We start from the raw sequence: 19,629 nt of genomic DNA on the forward strand, positions 1-19,629 counted from the left end.
AGTTATGAGAGAACAAGAAATAACAAAACAGATTATAAAAAATGAAAAAATAGAACAGAATGTGAAACATAAGAAAGACAACAGATCTGGAGAATAGATCAAGAAGAGAAGATATAAGAATAATTGGACTGCCTGAATGTTGTGACCAAAAAACAAAAAAAGGACATTCACACAATAATGCAAGAAATAATCCAAGAAAATTGTCTTGAAATAATAGAATATGAGGGGAAAGTAGAAATAGAAAAAACCCACTGAATAACACCTCAATGAGATCCTTTGTAGAAACACATGGGAACATTATTGCCAAATTTTGAAACACTAGATCACAGAAAATTTTGCAAGAACCAAGAAAAAAACAATTCTGATATGTTGGAGCCACAATTAGAATGGTAAAAGATTTATCACAAAAGCCACAATAAAAGATCCAGGTCTTTATATCATATCTATCGACAATCAAAAGAACTAGGCTTGAGGCCAAAAATATCATATCCAGCAAAATTGCCTTTCATATTGAATGAAAAAAAAATGAATATTCAATGAACTTGCAGATTTTCAGGATTTTTTATCAACCAAACCTGAACTTAATAGAAAATTTAGCATATAAGAACCAATATCAAAAATCAATGTCAAGGAACTCAATATGGACAAATTGTTTATATTTTTTTCACATGGGAAATGTATAGCTTATGTTTAAGATTAACAACAATAGTGCAGCTTAAAAGAGAGACTGGGACAGAGTTAAAATAAAATAAAGTAAAAATAATACAAATGAGATGCAGAGGAAGAATGGATACAGAGGCACTAGAGAGAGGGAAAACCTACTCACATTGGGAATAGGTTCAATAGGCAACACTACATATATACCATGAAGAGTATTGTACTCTCAAAAATCTATTAAAAAAATAAGGGGAGAGGGATAGATGGAGGAGGAAGCAGTGGGTGTGGGAAGAAGACAAGGAAGGGATCCATGAGTGGAGGGAGATTAAGTAATAGCCAGTCAAGGGGTAGAATTAAAGGAAAGAGTCAGCAGGGATAGGAAAGATGGGGGAGGGGAGGTATATCTACATATGTATATATAAATATATCTTTTCTTAACTATAGCCTTCTTGGCTATGGGGGGATGAAAGGGGAGGAAAGAATTTAAAAAGTGAGAACAAAAGAACAATTTACAAGGAAGTAAAGAAAACACAGACACTTATGAATATAATTTCTTCTACTAAAATGTATACATACACACTTTCTTGATCTGTTAATTTGTTGTTACATATTTTGACTCCTTCCTGATGTTCTGCTGGGCACATGACAATTTTGAATTTTGTTTTATACTGCTTTTCTGTTTTCCTTTTTTCTTATTCTTTTCTTTAAATAAAACAAATTTGAAAAAAAAAATTACAAGTACTTTTATGAAAGCCTGAATTGACTTGTGAAAAGACAAGGCTGAATTCATTAGTCTGTGTGCTTTTTTCTTTTTAAGACCTCTGAGTCTTTTATGTCATCAGATTTTTCCCTGAACCAATAAAGAAAGCTATGGCATTGATTTTCTCCTCTTTCCACTTGCCACTCCCCAAGGTAGGGTAAAGAATAAATCCTTTCTTACCCACTTATGACAAATAGTTGGCAGTGTAAGCTTTAAATAGCTAATCAGGTCAATTGTAAACTGGCACTAACTCAAGGAATTATCCAGTGAAGTCTAGAAAACAGGATACACCATTTCAATTCCTGAATTATTAACTTTCAAATTTTATTTTTTTTTAAGTGGAGCACTTTAAAATATCCTGACATGGAACACCCTGCGTATTTAAACTGTGCGACCTTACCATTGATTTTGTAGGAATTTCATGATTGAGAAATTCATAGGATCATAGATTCAGAACTGAAAATGCCCCTGAAGGAAATGCCTTTTTTTTTCCTTGATAAGGGCTTTGAAGCACAAGTGATGTAGCTAGTAAATATCTGAGGTTTTACTCCAAGTCAGTTATCCATTCCATAGCTTAAAATTCTGCCTTCTCTAATAAAATAATAGCCTAGGTGTTAGCAACTGCCACTTTTGGTCCTATTTTGGTAAAACATTTCTTTAAGATCATTTTTTTTTATTTATAAGCACATTAAACTAGATAATTCCTCAGTTCCTCCTGTATTACATTTCTCAATTGTATAAAGAAGGGTAGTATGAGAATAAGGTTAATTAATCTCAACTCTCCTCTTAGTTCAATCATAAGTAACTACATAGGAGAGCCAGGGTGCACATCATGGGGGAAAATGGCAGTGGGCAGCCCTGACATAGCTTCTGTAATGCAATATCCTGGCCAAAAGTTTCTGGCACAGTTGGTATGACTCAGGAGGCAGTGAGTCTCGTGACCATCAAGCTTATGCTGTAGGATGCTGTGCATCTCGCTCCGTGTGCAATATGTACTCAGTTGTACAGTTTAATCTCCCCTTAGCCCATCCAGTGGGGGTAATAACATATCTCTTATCCTCTTCCCTTTTGTCACTGTGCATAGACTGTGGTGTCACAGCTGTATTGACAGCTTGAGGGTGTTGCTTAAGTGAAGATATATTTTGTTTTCCCAGTAGGCAACCCACAGAGTCAATATATCAAGAGTACTTCCCTGAGGTATTTCTGACTCGAACTGCTTATTACTGGTCACATGGAGGGAGGGAGAAGGGGGAGGAAATCTTTTGGGGGCATTTTGGCAGAGCTCTGTTGCTCTGCACAGTATTGTGAGAGCTTTAGGAGATTATTTCAGGGCCCTCCTTGGTGGTTGTCTCTGGGAAATCCTTGATTCTCTTCTACCTGGGCTGTGATTCAGGAGAAGTGAAAGGTAATTTTATGGTTCATTTATCTAGGGCTGGAAAAAAGATACCCCTCCATGCAAATCCCCTAAGAATTTTGATATTAGGTTCGTAAATGATTTTACTGACTCTTTTCATCCTAAAATAGGCAGCTCTAATGAATAATCTGTCTCAATGGGATTGACCTAGACATGTGGCATTATTTAAAACTATGGTTTAGAGTTGTCTAAATTTGTCTTAAGGCAGTTCTTCAAATGTCTAGCTGGTTGTTTAGAATTTTTTCTAAAAATATGGGATAATCAACCAATTAATTAAACATTTGTTAAACACCTACTATGTGCCAAATATATCTGTCTATAAAAATATAAATATCCTCATATTCACAGAGCTGAGAGCAATTCATTGCTATTGTAATAATTATTTTGAAACATTAGATTTAATTTTTTTTCTTATTCTTGAATATCTAATAGAAAATAATATCCCTATTGGACATTAATGAAAGAGTTTGGTCTGATGCTAAGTAGACTTCCTATGTGATATTTGGTGTTAAGCTTAGTATTTTAAGCTTTACAAAGAACTTGGTTCACAACCACACCATTGTGTTATTAAAATATGTTTGAAGTCCTCCTTGATATCCTGGTTCTTCCTCCCTGCCCTCCATCCCCCTATGTCTTTCCTAGGCTGGATGACACCTTAAATTTCACAGCAAGAGTCAGTTAGTCAATAAGCATTTACCACTTGACCAATACTTTGTTCTGATCTGGAGATAGAACAGAAAGCAAACTTAAGCTCTGCTTTAAAAGAGCTCATATTTTAAAAGGAGGAAGCAACGTATAAATAATAAGATGCGATCACTTTTGCAACAATGGGACACTTTAATGCCTAAAAATCACCATGCTGTCCAAAATTGTACAGGACTTATGGGGAAAATGGGATAAAGTATACAACACTCATAAATTTCATCAGCAACAAATTTTAAAAAAGACAGGAGCCTAATAATACTGTTAGCACAATTTTATACATATTAAATAGTTAAGACTATATATACACAAACACACTATAAATATATGGCATACTATATATAATGGTAGTGGCCACATCCTTAGGTTGCTGCTCTACTCAAACCTAGGTTTCTACAGTTTCAAGACTCTAACAAAGTCATCTTGTTTCTGGGGAGAAAGAATCCTCAGTGGTTCACAGCAACAGCAAGATTATACAATGATCAATTCTGATAGAAGTGGCTCTTTTCAACATCAAGGTGATTCAGGGCAGTTCCCATGATTTTGTAATGAAGAGAGCCATCTGCACCCAGAGGGAGAATTGTGGGCATTGAGTGTGGATCACAACTATAGCATTTTCACTTTTGTTGGTTTTTTTTCTTTTTCTTGTATAGCATAATATATATGGACATACATATAGAAGAATTGCACATGTTTAACATATATTGGATTATTTGCCATCTAGGGGAGGGAAAAAAATTTGGAACACAAGGTATTATTGCAAGGGTGAATGTTGAAAATTATCTGTGAATATGTTTTGAAAATAAAAAGCTTTAATAAAAAATAGCCAGACAACATTTGCCCATTCCTTCCCCCTCCTCTCCCCTCCCCCCCAAAAAAAGAATCCTCAATGGACCTCCAGGCCCAAACCACAGTACAAGGTGGAGGAAGTAGACCATCCCTTCAAAACTTACAGCTGCTATTGCACCAGAAGTTATACAATAAATATGGCATTTGAAAAAGACCTAAATTGTATGCATTACAAAGTTGTAGTTTATCAGTTTTTATAAAATGGTGTAGCTTTCTATGCTTTCTTAATTTTTTTGAGGTATAACCGACTTTTCCTTAGATGTCAGTCATATTGGAACAATTTCACCTGTTCAAAACAAATGTTATAGCAGAATTGCTTGTACATATATACATCATACATAATACATGCATATGTATTACATATAAAGGGTATGTATAATGTGTATATGTTTATGTATTATATATAATATATTTATAAGTATGTGTGTGTGTGTATATATATATATATATACATATATATATATATACACACAAAGTAGATGAAAAATAATCACAAAGGATGACAAAAAGTAGCAGCTGGGAGAAGTGGAAATGATCTCCTGAGGAAGGTAGGATTTGAGCCAAAATTTGACCAGAAACCAGATAAATCAGCCAAAGGTGAGGAAGGAGAATAATGAAGGCATGGGAAGTGCAGAGGGACAGCCAGTGTGAAAGCAGGGATAAGCAATGTAGCATCATGTTTAAGAATAAGCACGTAGGAAAGAATAGTTGAGCTTGCAGAGGGTATGGCAAATACCTTGGGAGGAGGTAGCAAATTAAGTCTTAATTAGACGGAGACATAATAGAGAGGAGAAATGGAAGAGCTGGAGGCAGAAATACCTGGATTTGAATCCTACCTTAGATCTTCCCATCAAAAATGATTTTCAGATCTATATATGCAACCTTAATCTTTTTGCTGAAATGTAACTATTCATCACTAGCTACCTTTGGTATACTTTGTACTACATATCCTATAGATATCTTAAACTCAATTTGTTCAAATCCATGTTATCTCTCTCCCCCCATTTCCCAGCCCCAAACCCTTCCCCCTATAGACAAAAGGGTGAAAATGCTATACTTCGATTCACATTCAGTCTCCATAATTCATTCTATGGATGATTGGCAGATAATATTTGCAAAATACTTAATGCAGTGCCTGGCACATAGTAGGCACTTAATAAATGCTTCTTGTAATAGTCAAATGAGATGGCATGTAAAGTGCTTTGAAAACCTGAAGATCCTCCATCAATCATTATCATTATCAATCATTAATTATTTATAATTTAGTGTTAATGACATCATCAGTTCTTTTCCTAGGTAAAAATTCAGATACAGTACAACAATAGAGCATAAAAGAATACAGGAATGGGATTCTGGACTGAAAAGTAGGAGAAGAATGCATGGAAACTAGGGAAGGGGTCAGTAAATGAAATGAGAAAAAAAAGTCAAGAAATCTTTTGCCTCCTTTATAGTTTTGCTTATATCGCTGTCCCTGATTAAAGTTTCACAGTGATGCTGGTAAAAATGGAAGAAGTTTCCTCTCAGTTTCCTCAACTGTAATAGGAGGATATTAATAGCACCTATTTGCCAGGGTTGTTGTGAGGATCAAATAAGAGAATATTTGTAAAATACTTAGTGCAGTGCACTAGTAGGTGCTTAATAAATGCTTTTTCCCTTCTTTTAGGGATTAATGAATAACGCCAGATCGCCTTCTATGGCACAATGAAATAATCAGAGTAGGACCTTAATGGAATAACAATAATAATAGTCATAAACATTGTATAGTTTTAAAAGCACTTTCCATATATTCTCATTTGCTCCTCACAATAATCCTACAAACTAAGTAGTTCTTATATCATTACTATTACTGCTATTTAATAAATGAAGAACCTTATGTGGTGACAGATTATAAGATTTACCCAAGATTTGAAGCTGGTCAATGATGGAACCAAATTTGTAGCTAAATCTTTTTACTCCAAATCTGCAGGTTTTTTTTTGTTTTTTTTTTTTTTTTTTTTGGTAGTGGGAGTATAGAAGAGAAGGGTAAATTAAAGTACACATAGTTTAAGGGTAGAGTCTATGTCTTATTTTGTCTTCATTTCTTGCACTTAACAGTACTGTTATTTATATCTTATCATATTAGTATCAATAATATTGGATAGCTGGGTGATAAGATACTAACTGTGTAAACCTGGGCAAGTCAATCTTGTTTGCTTCCATTTCCTCAATTGTAAAATGAGTTGGACAAGGAAATAGCATTTAATAAATATCTATTTAATTGAATTTTAAATAATTCTTTAGAAATCCCTCTAGCTTTAACAGTTCCTGAAGCCTAAAAGATGACAAATACATTTTGCATTTGATAATTTATTCCTGTATTTCTTAAAGTGTATGGTCCCTTATTACCTATGTAACAAGGGATATATTAGTAGTTGGAGCCTAGGAAACAATCACTGTTCCCCAAAATGTGACAGAGATTGTGGTGTTAAGATGTATGACATGATATGGTAATATCCATCCACTAGTATCAAAACATACCTGAAACTCTTAAGTTTATATGTCTGTACTGTGCCCCAAATGAGACAGTGTCAGTACCCCATTCTTCCAGGAGCTTGCTCTCAGGAAGCTCACTCAAGCAGGTCAAAGGTTCTCAGAGATAGATCAATCCCATTCAAAGTCTCCGAGAATTCCCTGCTGAGGGAAAATATATCTTCTCTTTTATATCTCCCGTGCATCTTCTTTTTATACAAGCAATCAGTCACAAGGTGACACATTCTTATAGCACAGGATTATTTTTAAAGCAATAATACTTTTAGATAATAAACACAACCATTTCTTTAATAAGAAGGCAAAAGAAATAACATTATGGATTGCTAATGTGGTTGTCATTTTCTAGATGTGTCTGACTCTGGGACTCCGTTTGGGGTTTCTTTGGCAGAGATACTGGAGTGGTTTGCTATTTTCCTTCTCCAACTCCTTTTACAGATGAGGAAACTGAGACAGATAACAGTTATCACTTAGCTATCCAATATTATGGATATTAATGTATTAAAACACAAATAACATGTCACAATGTGCCTCTAAAGCCAGATCACTGGCTCCCACCAATGCCCTCATATCCACGATGAAGGGTGAACCATATTTACAGCAACCTTGCAAGGAAACATGAGGGAGGAAAATTCATATGCTTAAGTAGGTTAGACTTCACAAATATCCACAGCATACAGAGCTTCTTTTTTTTAGTATTTTTCTTCATTTAGTGAAATCTCCATCTCTACTATAATTGGCATTTAAAAGTTCTTTAAATTAATCATCTCCCTTGAAAGATTATTTAGAAATGTCGGTTCTTATGGAAATCTTTTTTTTCACTGAGAAAACTACAAAGCTCATCAAACTGACTTATGTCTTTTTTTGGTGTTGTTTATTTATTATTTTTGAACTTTTTATTTACAAAGCATATTCATGGGTAAAGTTTCAACACTGACCCTTACAAACCTTGTGTTCCAAATTTTCCTCATGGTCTCTCCCCTCTCCCCCCTCCTCCCCCCCCCCCTTCCCTAGATGGCAGGTAATCCAGTACATGTTAAACATGTTAAAGTATATATTAAATCAATACATGTATACATATTTATACAAACTGGCTACTTCTTAATTAAGCATACCAGCCCAGTTTGTTGGTCACTTTTTCAGAGGTTGTGTTGTCCACTCAGGACAGAGATCACAGAAGCATAGTTCAGGTTGATCATTTAAGCCGATAAACTGAACTGAAAACTCTGTTTTCCCTTTTCAACCCAGAGGTGGCAACAGAGAGCAACAGACCCTAAGGAAAAGCTTTCACCTTTCTCCATTTCTAGGTGGTACTGAATTGCTCAGGTGTTTCCAGAACTCTTAGACAATGAAATCAATTTGCTTTTGGACCAATAAAGAATCATTTAACTGAAACCTTCTGTCAGTCCACTGCTTCTAATTGCTCTGGCACAGAGTAGCTTTTCAATCCCCCTCCTGTATCTTCAATTTTTCTTTTCAAGTTCTCCTGTCTCTTCAGTGGCTTAAATGGGAACTTCCTGACTCTCAGTGACTTACTTTTCATTTGAAAAGTCACAATTCCCCAAATTTTTCCACCTAGTTTTTTTTAAAGTCATAATTTAGTCTCCATACGTCTATATGATTTTTCCTTTTCTTAGTTTTATTTTTTAGTTATTAAGAATTTGTTATTTATTGTTAAGAATAGTTTATATTTTTAGTTAAGAAGTAATTTCACTGATGTTCCATTATGCTTATCAACTTTGAAAGTTTCAACACAATAATACACTTATTTTATACCTTTTAATTGTGTTTCTTTACACTCATGTTTCTCTAGTTTTAATAGATAAAAAATCTTTTTTAGCATTTTTATACCATTTACTGTACTATACATACCATTAAACAGTGCCTCACAGATGAAACATCAATCTGTCTTGTTGATAGTTTGGGATTTAATTTTTATCACTGATTGCTTTATTATATACAGCCTATATATGTATAAAAAATAGGTTTCAGACATAATTTGGGCAATTTGAGACAGAAAATGAAGTTCCTTTTCAAATCTTATTATCAAAATAATTCTCTATATCAGTAGCAACAGCTTATGTCATTTGACAGTTATAATGATAATTGACAATATAATTTTCCTCTTTATCCAAAAATACTTTTTCCATCTTTCTAATTATTATTCCTAATTACAAAATTATTTTCATCTTTCTAATTACAAAACTGTTCTTTTATAATTATACAACAAAGGGATGTTGTATCTTAAATCTACTATCATCTTCTAATACCTGATCAATAATAAGATGAAATTATAAGAAAGTTGGAATTTAAATTTGCCCAACCAAGATGAATAAGCTTCCATAGTAAGTTTGATTTTAAAAAAGTCGTTCAGTGATGAGGCTTAGTGTAATGGTATGTTCTGCTCAAAAAAGCTTTGATTTAGGAGAAAGTTAAGTGAGATCACAATTGTGCATTATATTTTATTGATATTGTGCTATACTGTCAATCTCATTCATTTTAGTTCAGTTTTTTAGGGGGGGAATTAAAAATTAGACACAACCTTTCTTTTTTCTGTAAGGCCTATATTACTCAGTTTAAATGCATATTTGATTTTTGTCTTTTTTTTTTTTTTTTTTTTGTACAGGTGGAGGAGGGATGGTGGGAAGGCGTTCTCAATGGAAAAACTGGCATGTTTCCTTCCAATTTTATCAAAGAATTGTCTGGAGAATCAGATGATCTGGGAATTGCCCAAGAGGAGCAGCTTATAAAGCCAAGTAAGGAAGTTAACCCAATTGAGTCGACTACTGGCCGTTCTTTTCCAACCCTGTTTGTTCTTCCTGGTGCTAAAATGATAAATTCAAAATCTCAATGACTTTTCTCATTTTTGTTTCTGTTGCTCACTATGTTCTTAGTATCTCAGATGTGTGGCATTTAGCCATGAATCTTGTGAAGCTCTGATTTCCCCTTAGATTTATGATTGCTTTTCTTTTTTGGAATTGACACCCCATTAATGTTTGATTCCCTTTTACCTCTCCTTAATATTATAAAAGTAAATGAAACAAAATGTAATAATATCTTGTAACTCTTGGAAGTAATTGGTGGCAAACTTTTGAAAAGTCTATGAATATAAGGTACCCCATATGTACCCTTCTTAAGTATCATATAATTGAGGTTGCCAGGCCAGTGGTGTATATTCTCAATTGAGACTGTGAGAACGAACTATAGATCTTTCTTTCTCCAGGGGCTGAGTTTGTTGCTACGTCAACTCTGCTGCCCATGGCGGTTCATGGAGCAAAAGGTCAGGACCGGGAATCTATGTCCTTCCCCAGCCACTAGCCCAGTTCCTTATGTGTTTTTTTTTTTTCCTTTTCTTTCTTTTTTCTTTTTCTATTTCTTTTTCACTTTCTCTCTCTCTCTCTGTCTCTCTGTCTCTGTCTTTCTCTCTGTCTCTTGTTGCTTGTCTTGAGCAAAGATTATGATTGTAAATGTTGTGAAGGGTTTGTTGAGTGTATTGTAGTTTCAGAGAGCTTCTTAGTATTGGGGAATTTTCTTTGGATAGAGAAGGAGGATACTTCAGTCCTACTGAGTGAATTTTTCTCTATTTTCAGGCTGAAGAAAATCTCCCCAAATAGTTTCCTAATTTTTAATTACCATGACCTTTTAAGAGGTTTTTAACTGTTAACATCTTATAATAGATAATACAAGTCACTACATCGAATCTTTTTTCCCAAGGAAAGTCTTTTAATCTCAGTGGTTTACTGGGTACTGGTTTATCAGGACAGATTTGCTGCCTTGATAAATCTGTGTTATGCATTCTACCTGCTTTTGTGAATGACTTCATGATTCTTTTGTTTATTTATTAAAAGGAATTAGAAAAAATGTTGACAAATCTACCTTTTTATCTTAGTTATTCCAGGGCCCAGATTTTTGTGACATAATACTTTATAGCTTATATATATATTTGAGGTAGGCAGTTCAAGTATTCTTTTCATTTTATGGATAAAGGAATTGAAATCCAGAGAGCCCAAAATCCTAAAATTATTAAGTGACTGAGTTAGAATTCAAGCCAGGTCTCATAATGGAAGGTCAATCACTTTCCTCACTATACTATATCACCCAAAGAAATTCCCATTATGTTTCTGTAAGAGGGCTGATTTGGAGTCTTAGAGGTATAGGATTCAAATTCTGACACTATTTCATATTACTTCTAGGGAAGTACTATGAGGGAAGGCTTTAAATCCTGTCTCTGTACTCTGACTTCCTTTTTTGCAGAACAGGAGAGAGACTACCAGTCTTGAAATATTTGGTTGCAGTAGTTGCAATAGATTACCTTTTGATTCTTGCTTTCTCTAGGTAGACTAATTCACTATGACTGGATAATACAGTGGTCTAAAAAGGGAGACTTTATTCCCATGATTGTCGTGGAATTCTGATAAGGCTTTGGTAACCTTCCTAACCTTTATATTTAGAGGCTTACGAGGAGGTAGAAGAAATAAATTTTAAAAATCACCCTGGGCTACTACTGTTGCCTGTTAAATTGAAATTCTATCTTTCGCTGCCCTGACAGGTATCTGTTTTTCAATAACAATTTGCTACTCTGACTTGGCTTTTAGTATACCACTACATTGAAATATATGTAAATGAGTGTGATGATAGGCAGAAGTTAAATATAGTTGGTTGTGCTCATTTGAGTGGAAATTTTTGCTTTTAGCCTATTCTCACCTTCCCTAATATGTATAGATTTGCTGCTTTGACTGTGCCCTGAAGATCAAAGGGGACAAATGTGGCTAATGCATCAGAATGCCTTGAGTTTTTCTCTGTCGAATGGGCTAAAATGTTGTAATTTAAGGTCTTTGTCCTAGCCTAGTCTAGTTCCTATTGCTTAATTTAAGTTAATTTTCATAGGGGCTTAAATTATATAGGCCCATTTAGGGGCACATAAATCTCCTAATGTTTGACTCTGATATGGTGTCACTGTATAGGGTTTTCTAATTTTTGGGATGATTTATAGAAATATATAAAATCTTTTTTACAGTTATAGTTAAAATATGAAAGGCCCATATGTAGATTGTATGAAGAGAACTGTATAAAGAACTATAAAAGCAGAACAAAACTATATAATCTTCATCATAGAAGTTTAGAATTGAAAGAGACCATATAGATTTTCTTTAAATTTTTTATTCTATAGTGATAGAAGAAACTGAGAAGCAGAAATATGAAGTGACCTATTTTAAATCACAAAACTGTCAGCTTTTCTGATTCCCCATTGAAGTGTTCATTCCATTGGACTATGTTACTTTTCAAACATGATGTCCTTTAACATTTCTAACGATTCTAACATTTCCTGAAGCTGAAATAAAATTTTATCAGAAATGTAACTGTACTAAAGTTGGTAGGAAATGTTTAATTGGATATTACCTAAAAAAAAAAAAAAAACAAAAACAAAAAACCCCACACCTGTTTTCTCTTTATTGTAATAGAACTTGCTGATCTCAAATTTACTCATTCCATTTTTGAGAAAAACATCTGTATAGGAATAAAAAGAGCTAAGTATACAGTCTAGATAACCTGGATTTGATACTTACTAATTTTGACATTCCTCAAATATTAAATCTCTTTGAATCTTAGTTTCTTTATCTGTAAAATAAGATAATTGGACTAGATCGTCACTAGAGTCTCTTCTAGTCTTAGATCTAGGATTGTATGAATTTGAGATCTGTGATTATCTGTGCGAATAAATTTTTTGATTCACAAAAAATTTTACTCAATTCAAACTTTCTTATGCCAGCTCTTATTTTTCTTGCCAAAATCAGTATGAAGATATGAATTAGAGTAGTGAATAGAACTAATGCTATAAGTTATGATTTTCATGTTTAATTCAAAATATGATAATTTAATCCTAAATTTAATTGTATTAAGTTCTCTCTTAGAACGTGGTTTCTTTTAGACCTTGTGAGATTTTGAAGGACTCTTATGTACTATATTTGACAATGCAATTGATTTAAGTCATTTCTACAAAAAATGATAGTCAGAGATCAACATCTCAAGAATTGGTGATTGCTGGTTGTTGTCCTGATGAAACTTGTGAAACTTCTTAAGAGAGTGATCTCTGAATTAGGAGATCTATGGAAGTTTATTCCAGGCAATAATAATGATGATCACTTATTTGCATAGAATCCTTAGCTTTTCAAAGTAATGATACATTTATTTATCTGGGTCAGTGATATGAGAAAGATTCAGAATTCTCCATATTGATTTCTAAGGGCCTTCTTGTATTCACCTGGTGATTCAACTAATTTCAACAAATAACATTCATTGAACCAGGTGGAAGACAGAAATTAAGTGACATGATAATTTGTGATCTAATGGAACTCTTGTGTAAGAGAATCTAAGATTCCTGCTATCCTCTCTTGAATTTTTGATTCAAATGACTTCTTGAAATATACCTTAGGGTGGCAGGTATCAAGTGACAACATTTGTGAGGCATCTATTCATAGTTCTGGTTTATTCAGCAATTTAGATCAACAAGCACTTTTTAGATATTTGCTGTATTTAAGACACTGTACCAGTCTCCAGGATTACAGGCAAAATAAAGAACCTTTTCTGTCCTCAAGGAGTTTACATTGTACAGGGTGATTATTTTGACCAACAACTAATAGTCTTATATCTTTGGGAACTCTGAGGAAGTCAGTGACATTCTTGCTTTAGCCTAATGTTCTCCTGAATGGTGTTTTGCAGAGGGGTAACTGCATTACCAAAGGCCCAAGATCTGTGTCTTTGTTCTGTGAGCTTCTACAATTTGTTTTACTCCAATTGTGATACATGGAGAAGTCAAGTAGACCTCTAGGCTATAGGATTCCATTGCCAGGATTATTGAGAAAAAGTTTCAAAGGTTGGAAAAGCCAACTTTTGTGCTTTAAGGCTTCATGTTAGGGAAAAACTAAGAAACAAAATGTGGAAATGATTGTAGGAATATTTAGGAATTTACTTTATCTAATTTTTGTGAGTAGAGGCGTCAAGAAACCATGGGTTTTTGTCCAAAGAAACAATGTTTTTATCTGTGAGTGGCAGGTAAGAGTTGAGCGTGCTTTGTTCACTTTTTCTTGGCCCTGATTTGTTTTCACACATGTAGTAGAGATTGGAACATCAGTGGGATAGCTTAGATTTTTGTTCAGGATGAAGAAATAGTTTTTCTCAGTCTTGACAAATGGTATTTAGGTCTAAAGAATCTGGGCACTCTTTTCCATTGAAGGTGAGGAAATTTATAGCTATATCATAGAGCTATAGTCAATTCTTTGCAGCATATGCAACACTTTAAATTTCAGCTTACCCTTTCTTTTATATTTTCAAAGTAACTCAAATCACAAATCTTGTTTAATTAAATAATATTTTCAAAGAAATTTGTTTTAAACAAGTCACTATGTAAAAAATATTAGTAGGGGAAAAGTAAATTGGAAGCTGAGTTGTAATGTTTTATTTATTCACACACATACTTAACACTACCTGTGTATACATATACATATATACATACATGAACATACAGAGACACAGATAAATACATGTTTATACATGTATTAAATATACATATAAAACACATGGGTTATTTAACTGACTCAAAAGCAGCATGATATACACTGGAAAGAATGCTAAGCACATGGCTGGAATTCTAAATGATTTCTGCCACTTTCTTGGGTGATCTTGGGCAAATAGATCTCAATCTTCTCATCTGTAAATGAAGGGACTTTCATTGGACAATCTCTAATGTCCTCTGCAGATGTAATCCTATAATTTGTGTTTTTGTTTTGATTCAGCCCTGTGTCTATTGGTAGGTAAGGTATTAGCATTGAGGAAAGGCTCTACCTGTTCAGATCAATTTATGGTTTTAAAGGGAGTATCTTGACTTGAGAGACAGAACTAATGTGTTGAATCACATTTGCTTTCCCAGAAAAAGAAGTGGAGAGATACTGATCCTTTGCAATCTTCACCTCGATTATCTCTCTCTACCTTAAAGGCTACTTAATGTATTCCCTTTTTCTCCCCCCATTTCACAGATGAGCAAACTGAGTCGTAAGAAGGTTAAATAAATTTGCCATATCTAATAAGGATTTGAGAGATTTTGAGACAAAATATAACCCAGATCCCCTAATTATGGAGCTATTGCTGAAGAGTTTTAAGTATACATATTTTTTTTTTTTTTTTACTGTCTCAATATTTTATTGGTCTTACAGTTTTTTAGAGCTAGTAAGAATCTCTGAGGTCTGAACTCTTTTAAATTTACGGGTGAAGATACTGAAAAATTTAAATAACTTGAGAATTAGTGTCAAGCCAGGGAGTAGAACTCCTGTCAAGTAATTCCTAGCTCAATATTATTCCATCTAGGCACTGACTACTTAAATCATTTGGCCTGTATATTTTATATTGGTCAGTCATACCTTATCTAATGAGAAACAATTAAATAGTAATTTCTAGTTATATTTCTCCTCACTGTCTCTCCCATGCCCCTGACTTTGTATCTGATAACTACTTAGAGTTGCATGAATAATAAGCTTTATTTGGAGAGAGTGAGCAAATAAGTATTACTAAACTAGTGATGCAGTCCTACTGATTCTGCTCCTGTTTGTTCTAACATTTTTTGGGTATTATCAATTATCGAGCATTTAACAAGCATAAGTTTTAATGACGGTGACTTCAATTTTAAATAAGTTTCCTAACAAGTAAGAATTTTGTTTATTTTAGGCCCAGCTTAATCATTTTCAGATCTTGGGTTTGTGATTATTTGTGAGACTAAGAGAGTGATGAAAAGAGAAGATTTTAAAATTACGAAAAATACCTCAAAGCATGTGAGGATAATCTTTAATAAAATGATCAATCTTTTGTTTTATGAGTAGGAAGAAACTTAATTGGTTAATGAATGAGACTGTTATCCTTGAGCTCTGCCTTCCAGCAGAAATTAAAACTGAGTTTTTAAAATCTCTAATCATCCTTAAAGTGTGCAGATAATTGTTTGATATTATGTGTTGTGATATATATATATGTCACATATATATATATGCATATATATAATGCAAGACCATAGATCATCATATTATTAAGAAAGAACAATTAGCAAATTCATTAAAACTATCCATAGTTTTGTCAAAGTTAATCACTTATGTTAAGTGGGACATAATTATTTAAATCATTATCTTAAACAAATGATTGTATTTGAATTTGCAGTTATTTTGAATTTCATATCTATACAAATACATACATATATATGTCTTTGTTAATCTGATAAATAATTGACCTTCACAAAAAATTATGGGCATAACTTTTGATTACTTTTTCTTGTTGTTTGATCTTCAGTCAGAATAATATATGTAGGCAAACATATACACATATACATATAATTCACAAATTTATAAAATAAGCATTTTTATTTGGCTCATGTCCCAAATAGCCTTTCTGCAGATAGATAAATAAGCTTTCTGGAAGGTCAAAACCCTCTTTAGTCTGTGATTTTTTGAATTGCTTAGGACAATTCAAAATCAATAGGACTCCAGTTATGAATTAAGCTAAGCAGAATAAATAAACCATTTATTGGCTGGAAACTAGTTTCTAAGGCTTTTTCTGCTTTTAAGGTCTTCAGAAAAAAATTGTCAATTTCCTGTTCCACCTGACTCATCCCAGGTATGAAACACACATATCAGTTTGGTCTGAAGTGCTAGAGATTTATATATGCTTATAAGAGGGGTGGGTTTCCATACCTTGGGCAGTATAGGTACTACACACCTGGGGCTGTTACTTCTGGAGGGGCTGGTTTTCAACAGGTAGCTTCGGTGATGCCTTCTAACTCTGATTTTTCATGGTTGTTTTTCATTGACTTAGAGAAGAAGTTAGCACTGATTTGTCTAAGACAGCCTGATGGGCCAGAAGGAAAGGTTTTCCCATATTCATGACTGTGTACTTTTTATACAGTAGTGAGTCTTAGAGTAGAGCAACAAGTGAGATCTAAGAGGTATAGATGAAGTTAATTAAGAATTAAAACCATAAGGATACCAGCCTTCATATTGTAAATTATTCTTCAATGGAAGTGTGCCTTTGTGCACATCATCATCATCATTATTATTATTATTATTTTACAAAGATGTGTGATATCATTTGGTATTTTAATTAGATAAAGCAACAGAACACTTTTATTTTGATAATTTAATAATAAATTTTAATTATTGCTTATTATTTAAATATATTTGTCATCAGATCATTTCATCAGCATTGGATCAGCATTGGATCAGGATTGGAGAGTGTGTGTACTAAACAAAATCAGACAGAATGTACTCAATATACTTATTCAGCAATCTACAGGCACTTGGTGTTTTAAAATTGCTATTGTTTTAAACTATTTGTTCAATCATATGGTACTTATAACTTCTACTATAGTCCAAAAATTTATTCAGGTTAAATTTTATATCCTTGTAGTTAGATAGAGGTTGACTTTATAAACAGTAAAACCTTAATTTCCTAGAGTGATCAAGTAATGGTATGTTCTGGTTAACTCACTGTTAAGCAGAAAACTCCTTTAGTTGGAAAAAAAATTCAAAATAGGCTAACTTATTAGTGTATTTTCCCCTTCCTTGATAAATAGGATGTATTAAGGACTATGATTCAGATTTTTACAGTGTTTCTGAGTCACTGCGATGAGTTTTCTGTGTACCAAAATGTAATGTGGATGGCATAAGATATCAAGGCTGAATTTACTCCAGTATATACATATCTTACAGGAAACTGAACAAAAACTATGAATTCTACATTGATGTAAGCTTATAATATTTTCTTGTAATTTTTTTAAAATTTAAATTTAATAAATAAATTTAATTTAATTTAAATTTTTTTTTAAAAGAAAAGCTTGTAAGCTAAAGGTGGAGAACAAGAAAAGAAAATGGAGAGTTCTGATTAGTTGGATTCTCATTAATGAGATTTTACTGTATTTATTATGTTAAATGTTGGCAGTAACTTTCTTATTCTTGTAGCTACACATCTGTGTTTGTTGTCTTATTAGCAGAGAAAAGAACTAATTCCATTGGGCATTTTTATCATAGGTTCTTTTGGCTTACTGTATAGTCATGCTTCTTTTTTTGTATAACTATTTTAATCATTTTTCTGTGAAAAGCGCTTACAGTAGTGGTCGTTGAAGGAAAGTTCAGTTAAAGATTCTTCCTCTCCCTTCTTTTTACCATCATTTGCTCCCCCTCTCCCTTTTTTTCCTTTTTTTCCTCCTCCCTTCTCTTCTCTCATTCACTGTCAGGAAAGACTGCCTTTGAAGGGACAATTCTGTACAGAGTGGCTCCGGGAAAGATTGACAGCTACAGACGCTATAACAGTGAGTGAACTGAAACTGTTGAGAGACAGTTTTAAAGATAAGATCCTGGTACTTGTGATTTTGATCTAGCTGCGCTTTCCCTACACGCTGATGCTTATGTGGAATGTGTCTGCTTGGACTTCTCATCCCAGACCCTGCTCTTCTTTTGGCTGAAATGTGCAGAAAAGGAATGTTCTTTTCCCCATCAGCTTTCTTCTTTGTTCTATTTGCTCTCTTCCCTTAAAATATATGTAACATGTGCATGAACAGTGTTCATAGAGATGGAAAAAGAAGTCTGTATACCAAGGGGAAGCCTACCATGTCCCAGAGTCTGTCTCTTGTGGGGTATCTCAGGTACTATAGAAGAAATAAATATTGATACTGTACTTTGCATTGATGGCACCTGCCTGCTAAAAATACTTTTTATTGATTTGTCATTTTTTCTAATCCTAGGATTGTTCTGCATGTTCAAACTGACAGAATCCACTCATGCCCTCCGATATGTCTCTCTGATATATGACAATTTTAAAGTCACATCTTAGGTTTCTTGAATGTAGAAAATGTCATAGTGTTTAAGCATAGTTGATTTTACCTCATAAAACAAGAAAATAATCTCTTAACCTTTCCAGCATACCCCCCCAGAGAATCATTCCTCTGAAACTGCTGAATCTTTTTTGACCCTTTCCCTTAATAGCCCTTCTCAAAGGTGACCTGAAATAATCAATGAGCTTTCCTTTCTGTGTTTTTCCCATAATCCCTTCTGGGGAAGGGAGCAACTAATAATTTTAACTCGATATGAGGTATTTCTTGTTTTATATCTGGTTATCACCCTAATTTTTCCAGTTGTATTTTTTGTTCTTGGCCTTTTACACAATTTTCTAAAAGAAAAGGGTTAAGGCCTAAAAGAAAGTGAGTTGAAATGATTTTACTTCCTAAACAGTTTAAGTATTAATAAATGTTCCTTCCTTTGAATGTCTGGACAGGACTTTGGACTTGAGAAATATTCATTTCTTTGTTATTTTCAGTTAAAGGAAGTTTTAGTATACTTCTATGGTACCCTGCCAAAGATATCACTAAATGGTGATATTGCTTTTATGGAATGTCTCTTGAGAATCATCTACTGTGGTTTGGAATTATTTTTTTAAAAAGTGTTTCTGAATAGAAAGCTGCCGCTGGAGCCAAGAGGACCTGACTTCAAATTCTACCTAGGGATGCTTAACTAATTTACTTCCATTTCCTCAATTGTGAAATGCAAATAATAATAGTACCCACCTGCCAGGGTTGTTGTGAGGATCAAATGAGACAATAATTAATGCTGTGCCTGGCACATAGTTTAGCATTGTATAAATGTTAGCTATAGTTATTATTACAAATTTAATATGAAAATACATTATTTGCCTT

General features: G+C 33.5%; 1 protein-coding gene across 5 annotated transcripts in view; it reads left to right on the top strand.

Annotated features, from left to right (window-relative positions):
• Positions 1-19,629, top strand: part of SH3KBP1 (SH3 domain containing kinase binding protein 1) — a 457,572-nt gene that overhangs the window by 227,260 nt on the left and 210,683 nt on the right. For 3 of the 5 annotated variants that reach the window (XM_051985147.1, XM_051985149.1, XM_051985151.1), the window contains 3 exons: positions 9,535-9,664; positions 10,132-10,188; positions 18,175-18,249. In XM_051985147.1, coding sequence (XP_051841107.1) covers positions 9,535-9,664; positions 10,132-10,188; positions 18,175-18,249 — 262 coding nt within the window. The remainder of the gene's footprint in view (positions 1-9,534; positions 9,665-10,131; positions 10,189-18,174; positions 18,250-19,629) is intronic. The other 2 variants (XM_051985148.1, XM_051985150.1) reach the window with 2 other exon arrangements.

The sequence above is a fragment of the Antechinus flavipes genome, chromosome 3 (genome assembly GCF_016432865.1).
Source record: "Antechinus flavipes isolate AdamAnt ecotype Samford, QLD, Australia chromosome 3, AdamAnt_v2, whole genome shotgun sequence".
Taxonomy (NCBI): Eukaryota; Metazoa; Chordata; class Mammalia; order Dasyuromorphia; family Dasyuridae; genus Antechinus; species Antechinus flavipes.